The sequence below is a fragment of the Pseudorasbora parva genome, chromosome 12 (genome assembly GCF_024679245.1).
Source record: "Pseudorasbora parva isolate DD20220531a chromosome 12, ASM2467924v1, whole genome shotgun sequence".
Classification (NCBI taxonomy): Eukaryota; Metazoa; Chordata; class Actinopteri; order Cypriniformes; family Gobionidae; genus Pseudorasbora; species Pseudorasbora parva.
Genome location: NC_090183.1, coordinates 8701032 through 8713858, shown reverse-complemented (window position 1 = coordinate 8713858; position 12827 = coordinate 8701032). Strand labels below are relative to the sequence as shown.

General features: G+C 37.5%; 1 protein-coding gene across 6 annotated transcripts in view; it reads left to right on the top strand.

The window, feature by feature from the left end:
- ccdc88aa (coiled-coil domain containing 88Aa) overlaps nucleotides 1-12661 on the top strand; it is a 37592-nt gene extending 24931 nt beyond the window's left edge. The window contains exons 20-27 of one of the 6 annotated variants that reach the window (XM_067458938.1): nucleotides 290-476; nucleotides 1985-2130; nucleotides 5078-5170; nucleotides 5688-5911; nucleotides 7696-7779; nucleotides 8026-8211; nucleotides 10488-10556; nucleotides 10648-12661. In XM_067458938.1, coding sequence (XP_067315039.1) covers nucleotides 290-476; nucleotides 1985-2130; nucleotides 5078-5170; nucleotides 5688-5911; nucleotides 7696-7779; nucleotides 8026-8211; nucleotides 10488-10556; nucleotides 10648-11354 — 1696 coding nt within the window. In that variant the 3' untranslated portion in view covers nucleotides 11355-12661. Of the gene's footprint in view, nucleotides 1-289; nucleotides 477-1984; nucleotides 2131-5077; nucleotides 5171-5687; nucleotides 5912-7695; nucleotides 7780-8025; nucleotides 8212-10487; nucleotides 10557-10644 lie in introns of all 6 variants that reach the window. The other 5 variants (XM_067458937.1, XM_067458940.1, XM_067458939.1 and 2 more) reach the window with 5 other exon arrangements.
- Nucleotides 12662-12827: the final 166 nt, after the last annotated feature.

Here is a 12827-nt window from a genome sequence, read left to right as displayed (position 1 = left end):
CAATCAAAGTACTGATCATAATGTACTTTTAAGTAACATTAACAATAAATGTCAGAAAGAAATCGGTTCTGCGGTTGTTCATAAATACCAGTAGTGATGTTGTACATCGAGGATGTTGCCATGTCACCGGAAATAGAGCCATTATTGTCCCAAATGTCCTTATCAGTGCCCAAATTAATGTATGCGTAGGGAGTTTTAGAAAAGTCCTCTAGCCTTGGTTGTGTAGTTAAAAATAAAGATGTCTTCTTTTATTATTTGCACCAAATATCATGATTTGCCCTCTACACAGGTTAAATCAGACCTACCAGAAGCTGTTGGCAGAGAACGAGGGACTTCAGGTCGAGTACAAGAGCATGAAGAGCCAGTTGAACTCCAGCAAACTAGAGCAGACACAGCTGGAGTCAGAGCTGTCTAGATTCAAAGAGCAGTACCAGCATCTGGAGATAACCACTATCAAACTGACCAACCAGTGTGAGGTATATAACACCCATTAGGCATGGCCAGGGCTGGACTGGGGCTAAAATTCGGCCCTGGCAAACCCAGCCCATCTGGCCCATGAGTTCCCCATTCATGTTTTTGCTGGGGTTACGGCCTTAAATTTGAGTAAATAAATAAAACTAGAACAGGGACAAATAATGATAGATATGATCAAATTTACTGCAAACGCACAAACTTAATATTGCACGTTGTCATACAGAAATGCACTTGACAGTAAAGCACTGATGATTTTGAGCTAGGATGGAGTAAAGTAAATTTACTTCTTTTAAATGCTGTCATCATTCACTCACTCTTGTGTCCTTCCAAAACTTTATGACTTCCGTGAAACACAAAAGAAGATATTTTGAAGACTGTTAGCAACAAAGCCATTTTGATTAGGCTACCATTTGAATATTGTATGAACAAAAAAACACTCAAATTATTTTATTTTATGTTACACAGAAATAAATTCATTAGGTTGGGAATGACATTAGGGTGAGTAAATGGTCACATTTTTGAGTTGAGCTACCCCTCTAAAAACAATCATATTTTTCAAGAATTAACACCTAATTTATGTAAGCCAATGATATATCTTTCATGAGGTAGAACAATGCTCCTCATTACCGTGGCTATATGGTTTCTAAAATATATAAAACATAATAAACTATTATTTTTGTAATTTAAAAAAATGCAAACACCTGAAGAAAATATGAAAATCGCCTCTATAAAAGTGATTTATATTCCGCAATATTAATTTAAGTAGGCTAATAATAGCAACTTTTTAAATAAATACGTTTCTTCCAAAACACCATATTGATTTGCTGTTGGTAGCTGCAAGGTAAATTGTGGTTGTGCTAAAGTGAAACGTTTGTAGTTGTGTGTATTGCCGTTTTCCACTCTATCTCGTCATGAATACATGCTCGCGGCTGTTTTCAGCTGATTCACCACAGAACCTGTAATGTTCCTATATCACACGATTGTATAAAACTAAATTTGGAGTCAAAGTGCCGTTTATAGAGCAGCATTTAAACGCAGATTACGTTCGACAGCGGCTGCGCTGTGCGGATAATCGCATTTATCAGTTTCATGCGCTCAAAATAAAAAAATTATAATTTGGAAAAAGCGCCTAATATGGAGGGGATGTCTCTCTCGCTTTGGCCTGTCATTTCGGAAGACAAACCAATCGGCCGCTGTCGCTGCATGATGGGCCAGTCATTGGCAAATACATAAATTAAATCAATAACCTATCGGCCCTAAAGTGCGTCGGCCCACCGGGAAAATGCTCAGTATGCCAGATTACCAGTCCAGCCCTGGGCATGGCCATTTAAACAGAGAAGAATGTTTTTAGAAGATTTTACTTCCATCTTTTACATACCTGCAGAACATATAATCACCCAGGCTGGTTTATGCTGGTAGCAACTTTTATTTAACTTTGATGCTTAAACAAAGCTACAGATTAAACAATTTAAGTCCTTGATGAATCACCTCCTTTTGTGCATCTTTTCAGTTGCTGACCCAGCTGAAGGTTAATTTGGAGGAAGAGAACCGCCACTTGCTGGATCAGATCCAGAGCCTGATGCTGCAGAACCGGACCCTGCTAGATCAGACTATGGAGAGCAAGGACCTGTTCCATGTGGAACAGAGACAATATATGTGAGAACAATTTATTTGGTAGAAGTGTTTATGTATGCAACACAGAAATCATGAAATCTGCAAAGCAGTAATTCTCAAATGACCAGAGTTATTCAAACTTAGGATAACCCAATAAATAACTTTTTAATGGGAAGAAAAAACAATTCCTTTTCCAATTCCAAATCTTTTATTGAGATCTGTGCTGACAAGTCTGTGCGGAAGGTCTATGGCATTTTCGCACAAATTCATCTGTCGCTTGGTTGAAGCCAATCAAATTATGCAAATGCTGATGAGGTTGTTCATTCCCTCATGAACAAAACTATGCAAGGCCAAAAAATACAACCTAGATGACAATAAATATGGGTTGACTTGCAGATAAACATAGTTTGTGCTATATGACCACTATATGTTTTGTGCAGTGAATGAATAAGAGCATGAACCCATTGAAATTCAAGAGACATTTAGCAACCAGTATTGTAAATATTCATGCTCTGATATTGATACATTCCAGTGTTTTAAGGACATTTTTTTAATTATTCTTCTACAATAAACATATTTAAAAGTAAAATCTGAGAAAAACCCATTGGGAACCTTCATTTTAAAGAAGTGTCTCTCAACCAGGGGACAATACGACTTAAAATAATAAAAACAAGCATTAAAGTAAGCTAAAACAACAAAAAAATTGTTATTAAATTAAATTTATATTAAATTAAATCTTATTTTAATTTACATTAATTTAGCTGTTTTTTGTATTTGAAGAACAAGAATAAATCTGTATAAATCTAGAGTAATGAAATACATTTAATTACTTAAAATAAACTTAAAGGTGCCCTAGAATGATTTGAAACAATATTAATATAATTAAATTGTTCTCTGATATCTTCATAGAGGGTATGAGGCTTATTTAAAGGAAAAAAATGTCCAGATACAGTTTTACAGGTCCATTTACAACCCCATAAATTGTCCCTATGCTGTAATGCTCTGTTTTTGCCTTATGTGGAAGGGTCATGAATATTAATGTTGAGCTCTGCTCTGATTGGCTTATTTCAGCAGCTCACAGCAGTTCAGTAAAGCGGCTTGTGAGTCCTGACCGTCTTGACAGAACACAGACTGACTGAATGACACTTTAGGCAAAACATCTCAAATGGAGATTGATAAAATGCAGCTTACTTGTTTATTTGGTGTTTTCAGATTATTTGCGCGCAAGAAAGAGCTTGCGTTTGTGCGGTTGCCAGATTTCAGTAATTAAATCCCCCTGACAAGCTTTTCTGTGAAAAGAAACCTGTATACACTCCGTTTACTTTCTTTTGTTTACTTTTTATCTAAACATTTCCAATCTGGCAACCATATGCACGCGAGCTCTCTCTCTCGCGCGTGGATGATCCGAAAACACCAATAAACAACAAGCTGCATTTTATCAATCTCCATTTGAGATGTTCTGCTTAAAGTGTGTCGTTCAGCCTACATTTTAGACTTGTCTTTTTTCGTCAACGATATTGCATGTTTATATAACGTTAATGAAGGCTAATGTTACGCAGTGACTGTGATGTAGCCTAATCTGAAATACAAATAGGCAAAAACATCATAGGAAACACCATACTTCAGTTCTCAAAAAATATAAATATATAACTTATATTTTTGCAAAATGAATAGCCTTGTCAAATGATTATCGTTTTAACTTATATGGTGGAAAAGGTGACGTTTGCTAGAAGGATCGAGTGAACGATCTAAGCAAAGTATCTACGGTTGTAGTTTGTAATACAAAATAATATTACCCTTTGTCATTAGACATACTATTTAGTTTTGTATGGTACTTGGTGTTAACTGTACTAGCATCTTGTGTCATCTAGACAATGCTGTCTCTCTAAGAAACTTTCAATTGAATCAGAAATTGTTTAAACAGTCAATAAGTGGATAAATCGCTACTTACTGCTTGCAGGAATATAGTTGCCACTTTCTTCAGTTTAAGACACTTAGCAAAGCTTGCTTGAAATGGGCCGAACAAACGAACGATCTTGAATTAAATTGTTGTGGTATCGGATTATAAACATCAACCATGACCGTTGACATTTTTTATCTGTGGGAAGGATAGAAAAGTTTCCTGAAAAGCCTGGAACATGAAGTGTGTCCATGTAAGCAGCTTGTTTTGATGATTCGCTCCATTTCCGCCTGACAATGCACATGTTTGGACAGATGCAAATGTTGGAGGTTTGCATATAAATGATCCCCAACGCTTACGTCACTGTTGGGTTTATGTTGAGAAGCACTTTTTTTTCCGTTGCGTTATGGATTCACGAGATTTACATAAAAAGTAGGAGGCAATGATTTTTGAGACTCAAAGTACGTGATGTCCATGTACTGAACTCTTATTATTTCGCCATGGCAAGATTAATTCAATTTTTCATTCTCGGGCACCTTTAAATTTAACTGAAATAAAGCTAATTTTTTTTTCAGATAGTTGCCAAGGCAACATTTCTCCTTTTCATTGAGTTGATGTACTAAAACTGAAATAAAGAATTAATGGAAACTGCATAGACATATTCTTTATAAACAAAAATAATAAAAATGACTAAAAACTAATACAAAATATAAATAAAAACTACAATAGTATCTATAAAACTATTATAGTGATATTAAAAATAAGATTCACATTCTTGGGCAACATGGATATAGGAGAGTCCAATTTTAAAAGTGTAATTTTCTAGACCTTGGCTATATATGTAAATTAATAAAATCTTAAAATATCTTGGGAAGTTTTTTTCTAGTTATGTCAAACTCCTGAATCATTTTGTTGGGTAGACTAAATTAATATTAGATTTTATTGGGTAGAATAAAAAAAAATCTATTAAATCACAAACAACTTGGAAATTCACAGGGCCATTAAATATTGTTGTGAATGTGTACAATTTGTGTCAAAAGCTCAGCTTTAGAACACAGTATAGATGTTTATGGCATGTTATTTTCCCAGAGACAAACTGAATGAACTTAGAAGGCAGAAGGAGAAACTGGAAGAGAAAATCATGGATCAGTACAAGTTCTATGACCCATCGCCTCCACGCAGGTACTGTCTCATTATGTGATGTTAATGGACGCTTCTTCTCTGTGTGTGTGTGCCCTTGTTTATATTACATTGTGGGGACCACATAAGGGTCCCCGTAAGGATAGTAAAACCTGAGATCACCTACATTGTGCACTTTTCAAAAGGCTTATAAATCATAAAGGATGAGGTTTTTTGAAAATGTAAAAATGCAGAATGTTTCCTGTGATGGGCAGGGGCAGTGTAAGGGGGATAGAATGTACAGTTTGTATGGTATAAAAACCATTACGTCTAAGGAGAGTCCCCACAAAGATAGTGAAACAGACACAGCAACAGTGTGTGTGTGTGTGTGTGTGTGTGTGTGTGTGTGTGTGTGTGTGCGTGCGTGCGTGCGTGCGTGCGTGCGTGCGTGCGTGCGTGCGTGCGTGCGTGCGTGCGTGCGTGCGTGCGTGCGTGTGTGTGTGTGTGTGTGTGTATATATCAAGATTATGTTTTGATTTATCATGTTTTCTGTCTTTCCTCAAACGGTTACTCAATGAAGACGGGGCAACTGGATAACACTGAAGATGAGGAAGTTGATGAAGACAAAGGCTCGTGATCAGGAGCACGTTTGTTCTCCAACTCCCCAGCTCCGCTCCGAGTCATGCGAGGGTCTGGATGACCTGCGCTGCCATGACAACGGCTCCTTCGTGGGTTCTCTGGGCTCGGAGGAATCTGTTCCCAACTCCCTTAATGTTGACACCCTGTCCCCCAAGAAGAGCAGCAGTGAGTATAACCTCAGTTACATGAAACTGTCCAATCATTCCAGCCAGGAACATCTAGAAACAAGCCATTTAATCAACAAGCCTTTTGTCCCAACATCCCAAGGTCAGGAGAGTGAAAACAGAATAGCATGGAGCAGCCAAGCAAAGGGTAGTAACTCACCCCACAAATCACATCCGCTGATTACAAAACTGCTCAACTTCTGCTCCCCAAACCCTCAGCGCCACAGCACACTTCAAGAGGAGCTGAGCTACTCTAATTAAACATTTATGCAGTTATTTGATGTATGTTTCCTGATTCATTTCAAGTCTATTAATTTCAAGTCTTTGGTCCTCTATTCTTTTCCACACTGTTCAACACAAATATTTTGGTAACACTTTACAATAAGGTCTAATTAGTTAATTAGTATTAATTAACCTTATTAGTTGATAAAATTGTCAATGTTAGTTCACAGTGCACTAACTGCTGTTTATACCATTTTTGATATTTTAATGTAGTTAACTACTGTTAATAAATTAAAGTTTTACTGATACTTATCATACCGTATTATATACACACACTATATTGCCAACTTTTTTGGGACTCCCTAATGACATCCAATTCTTAAATCAGTAGGGTTTAATATGGTTACAATGTGTGTGTTCATGGGATTTTTTTTTGCGCATTTGTGAGGTCAGGCACTGATGTTGGACAAGAAGGCCTGGCTCACAGTCTCTGCTCTAATTCACCCCAAAGGTTTTCTATTAGGTTGAGGTCAGGACTCTGTGCAGGCCAGTCAAGTTCCTCCATACCAAACTTGCTCATCTATATCTTTATGCACCTTGTTTTGTTAACTGGTGCACAGTCATGTTAGCACAAAGTTGGGAACATGAAATTGTCCCAAATGTCTTGGTATGCTGATGTTTTAAGTGTTCCTTTCACTGGAACTAAGGGGCCAAGCCCAACCCCTGAAATCCGACCCCACACCATAATCCCCCTCCACCAAACTTTACGCTTGGCACAATGCAGTCAGGCAAGTACCGTTCTCCTGGCAACTGCCAAACCCAGACTTGTCCATCGGATTGCCAGACAGAGAAGCGTGATTCATTACTCCAGAGAACACGTCTCCACTGCTCTAGAGTTCAGTGCTGGCATGCTTTACACCACTGCATCTGAAGCTTTGCATTGCACTTGGTGATGTAAGACTTGGATGCTGCTGCTCGGCCATAAAAACCCTATGTATGAAGCTCTCTACGCACTGTACTTGAGTTAATCTGAAGTTGCTATTGTTCCCAATTGCTTCCACTTTGTAATAATACCACTAACAGTTGAGCGTAGAATATTTAATAGTGATGACATTTCACAAATGGACTTGCACAGGTGGCAACCTATCACGGTACCATGCTTGAATTCACTGAGCTCCCGAGAGCAACCCTTTGCCTCAGAACTGCCTTAATTCTACGTGGCATTGATTCAACAAGGTGCTGAAAGCATTCTTTAGAAATGTTGGCCCATATTGATACATTATATAAACACAAACTTTTATGTTTTATGTAATTAATCGATATTACAGGCCTAGAAAAACATACCAAAAATCACAGATTTGAGATTTAACAAAATGTCTTTAGATAGAAGAAAATGTATGTGACTGCATTTGCTGCATATGCTGCATTTGCTGTGTGATTTTTCATGTTCTTTCCTACAAAATAATTGTTCTTCTTTCCTATGAAAACATTCACAAACATTTGTATTGTCATGTTTTTCCTCCCTCATTTTCTGTCTTCATGTTTTCCATTGTGGTGATCAAGTCTGCGCCCTGAAAATGTTTCATGTTAAACGTAACAAACCAAAGGATAAAGAAAAAGTCAAGTCTCTCTTCCGCCGAGCTCTGTGTAAGACCTCACATCCTGTCTTTCCTGTAATGTCTGTGCCTTCTCTGTCATTGCTTTTTATTTTTATACATGAATGCATAATACCTTATCTATGAGCAAAGTCTTTTTAAAGTAAATCAAGGCCTTTTATACTTCAGAGAATGAGAAAAGGATAATGCACGATAAATGCATCAACTTCCTTAAGTCAAATGCACCCCATAAACATAATTTCATGTCATCTTCCTCTCTTCTCATGTTTCATCTCAGCACTGAATGATCTGCTGCAATCGGAGGGATGTTTGGATGGGGACTCCGGGCAGCAGGAAGATCTGCTAGAAGAGCAAATAATGCAACGCACCATTGCCATTACAAAAAAACCCTCCACATTATCATCATCATCATCATTTCAGCCCTACTCTTCCATAGACAATCATACAAAAATCTGTAGTCAAGGTAGTAAGTCAAAACTGTCCATATCACATAGATATTTGCAGTTCATCTGGCATTGATAGTTTTTGTGACAAGCATCACTATTACTATTACTCGTACTTATTAGTGATACATTTTTTGAAGCATAACTAATCCCACAAGTGATCAGATTTGCCTATGAGAGCCTAGGGACGAATATAATTTAGCCATTAAGTAACCACAGTGTTGGGTAAGTTACTCTAAAAAGTATTTAATAACTAGCTACTAATTACATCTTCAACTAATTACTAATTTTTTTCTAATTACTTTTTACTTTCTAAATCCCATATCAACCTTAGTTACAAGGATAGACATGAAGCTGCTCTTCTGGATCTGGCACCTCCAAAATCTATATCCATGTTAAATGCATTGAAAAATTGTTATTGTATTGGTGCATGGCACAATCTTGGCAAGCCAGAAATATAGCAACAATGTTAAAAACCAGTCAGAACACTTTAGCAACTGCACAACACCCTAGCAACCCAGACAAAACATGCTAAAAACCAATCAGAACACCTTAGCAACTGCATAGCAACACCTTGGCAACCCAGAAAACCATAGCAACCTCAAAGTAACATGCTAACATCAACTTTAAACAATTTGCCAACTGTGCAACAAAACCCTGGCAACCCAGAACAACATGTAAAACACTTTCAGAACACCTTAGCAACTCCTGTCACCACCAAAACATTCTAGCAACATTGTAAAACAATGCACCTTAGCAAATCCATAGGAAAGAACTAAAAACCACCTAAATCACCATAGGAACCACATGCAACATGCTAAAAACACTTTATGTTATAGAAACTGCATAGCAATGCTCTAGCAACCACCCAAAACACCCAGTACAACATAGCAACATGCTAAAACTACTTAAAACATCTTAACTGCATAGAAACACCTTGGCAGTCCAGAAAACCGTAGCAACCACATAGCAACATGATAAAAACCACTGGCAATCACTAAAACAACCAATGACCTTAAAACAAAAAACAAAACAAAAAAACAGTCACATTAGCCACCATATGTTGGCGACCAATAACACCTTAGCACCTTTCATTGCTTTGGTGCTGCACTGCTTTGCAAAATAAAAGCCTTAAAAGTCATTATTTAGCCTAGATAAAATGAGTAAATGTGTCTTAAAGAGTAACTACTGTTTACCCTGTTTACACCTTGGTATTAAGATGCGTTTTGGTTGATCAGATCACACGTGGACGATGCTAAACACATGTGTAAACGGGGCCTAAAACAATTTGAGCTTGTCCACTTTCGACCACAGGTAGTCGAAAACACATTCAACCGGACTGCTTTCGTAGTGTAAGCGCTCATCGAATTCAAACAGCTACAAAAGACCACCTTCTCTCCACCTACTGACCTAATGCGCTAGCCAGACAGGATTTAAGCTTTGTCGGCTGAAGACCCAAGTTTGAATCAAGGTGAACAACATACTAAGCACAATGCTCACCATTCCTGATTTCTAACACACAGTGTTTGTCATGGTCTTGTGGCTATGGGAGCGGAAACGAAAGCTGCTGCTCTCCATATGTTTTTCGGTCATCTCTGCGCATTCATATGTACATTGCACATGCTTATTTTGGCCATTAGATCAAAAGATCTGAAAAATCCCATACATTTACTCCCCCATCGACCCTCCCCTTGAAGAAATCAGGACAAAAGTGGTTGAAAGTGGACAAAAGAGAAAGTGGACAAAAGAGATTAAAACACCAGGTGTAAACAGAAATGTTTCTCCATCGTCTACTTGTGATCCAATCGACTAAAATGCATCTTAATTCCAGATTTAAACAAAGCCTACACTGTAAAAAAAATATATTGTTTGTTTAATTTAAAAAAGTAAGTAACCTGGTTGCCTTAAAATTTTGAGTTTATCGAAATTTTAAATTTGAGTTGATACAATAAAGGAAATTGGTTTAATAAATATAAACTCAAAATATTATTGTATCTGAACCACAAAAAAATAGATCAATCGTAAAAATAGCACCGTTTGGCATGTTTCTCTGCATCATCATCATCAAAAAAAAGAAAAACACACATGACCTAATATGCTTACAAAATCTTTTAATAATATTTGAATAAAGGTTGTCGATTCTCAAAAATGTTAATTGTATTAACTCAAATTTTTAATTTCAATTAACTCAAAAATTTAATTCAACCAGGTAAAACAATTTTTATTTTTTTTACAGTGTAGAATGCAGTGCATGATTCTAGAGTATCTAACTCTGTTTACACATTTTTTCATTCAGGTAAAGATTTTCAAGGAGACACAATTCCACCAGTTCTCCAAAATGGCACAGAAGGCCTGCAAGACATTGGTAAGAATGTATTGGTTGACCATGAGCAACTTTCTAAAGAGTTTTATGATCCTGTTGGGCTCTAACTTCCTCTAATTGACATGTTCAGCAGGCCCGAATGGCAAATCGAGTCGTGCCCCCAGTGCGAGCAGTGGTGAGTTTAGCGTGAGTCTGGAGAACGAGGCCTGGTCCAGTGATGGCAGCCCCCTTCCAGATCCATTCCCATCCAACCGGCAACGATTCACTGATTCCCCTTCACCAGCCCGGCCCAACCACGAGGAGCTCGGGCAGGGCTACTGCTCCTCAGGGAGTGTGGTGCGGAGGTCCAGCAGTGGGAGATCCGCCGGAGACCGTTCAGCGCACAAGATGGACAAAGCAACCATTGGACTGTATAAAACTCAGAGCGTGCAAAGTACAGAGTCTGATCCTAAAGCTGTTCTCGAGACGCATGGGAAGTCCTCCTCCGTCTCAGGGTGTTTGAACTGCTTTGCCACTCCGATGCGAAGCCCCAAATCAGGCCAGGCTCTGTCCGCTTTACCCCGCGCCAGCTGTGTCATCTCCACGTCAGAGGGCAACAGTCGCCGTGCTAGCGTTCATAGCACTGTGTCAGTGGGATCGGCGTCAAGTAAGAACGGTGCTGATCCTCAAATGACTCAACCTGACCACAGTGACAAGGTTTTAAAAGGAAGCCCTGTCTTGAAAGAGGACGACCACAAACCGGAACTCCTTTTTGATTCAGAGTTCACTATAGATTCAGTCTTTACAAACACAATTTTCAGTGAGTCAAGTACCAGCCCGGCTAACAAAAACATGTTCTAAAAACGTTCTGCTAATGTTTAAATATTAAGTTATGAAAACGTTATTTCTGAATGTTCAAAATGTTTTCTCGGTTATGTGAACATTTTATTATTTTGCAAACATTATGGGATTTAGGATACTTTTGAATGATCTTTCAAATGAGTAGTAACATTTAAACAAATATTAGAATTTTTGAACTAAAATGTTTCCGGAAAAAAACATTCTGTGAACAATGTATAGAGCTTATGAAGCCACGCCCCTTTTCAGCATTGCACTCGTTACGATTTATATTTCCACAGTATGAAGGCAAGATCTTACAGATTTTTTTACCCCCAATTTTAAAATCTTCACGGTTTACTGACATTTGTAATGACATCTGCTTCAAACATGGCAATGCTCATGATAACTTCCGTTTACTCTACATTAGTAAATCCACTTCACCAGCTTTTGCAAAAACAGCAGTTCAAACACAAAATTCTTATGATGGTCGTACGCTTGTTTCTCTGGTGCATAAGATCAGTAAATAATGTTTTTGTGACCAGGTAACGTTGAATGAACATTCTATAAACATTGCTGGAAGAACATTTGCTAGTGACTTTGAGAGAACCTTGCCAGAATGCCAAAGTTCTGAGACTGTGCCCTTTAGCTGGAAGTTTGAAAATGTTCTACTGTATGCAAACATTACTGATGAAATCGGTTGTTAATTATTCATACCAGAATCCCATAAACATGAACATCTTATTCTGACCATGTAAAAGCCATTTATGCAACATGATTATGATTATACAGTCCTTAACTACAGCCCTTTTATCCTTGTCTTGTTTTGGTTAAGACACTTTTTTTTTCCCTTATTGCTCTTTAATTTGTCTCTCTTTTTTTAACGTATTTTGTATTGCTTGTATTTCATGTGTTAAATGAGCCTATGTTCATTTTTTCCCTCTTCAAATTAGGTGCATGAAAGTAAAAACAAAAAAAAGTATCTCGGGGCATGTAACATCAAAACTGCTGTGGTTCATTTGTTCTGACGATGGTATATGACAGTCATTTGTCTTCTGTTTCCCCCAGAATTATAGAGCAGAGTGTTGTTGTTGTTGTTGTTTTTTAGCTGAAATTCACCTTGTATTTAAAACCAGTAAATATCTCAGATGTTTATCATGTTTCCCTCTAACTTAAGAAAACCTTGTTTTCTCATATTGTGGTACTTTGTGCTCATGTTTCCTACATTTGTTAGCAGAAGTGGTTTGAAACATAAATAATAAAAAGACTGTATAATTTTTGATGACATAATAAAAATAACTTTACTATGAGACAAAATGTGCATTAAATTTCAGTACGTCATACTACACACATATGATTGTGGGCTATATGAAGTACAAACAGAAATCTATCTCTGCAATAAATAAAAAAATATTGAGAAAAGATTTGAGATTCAAGTAGCATTTTTGGCATGATTAAAGGCATTGTCGACAAAGCATTGGAGAAACACATATTTAC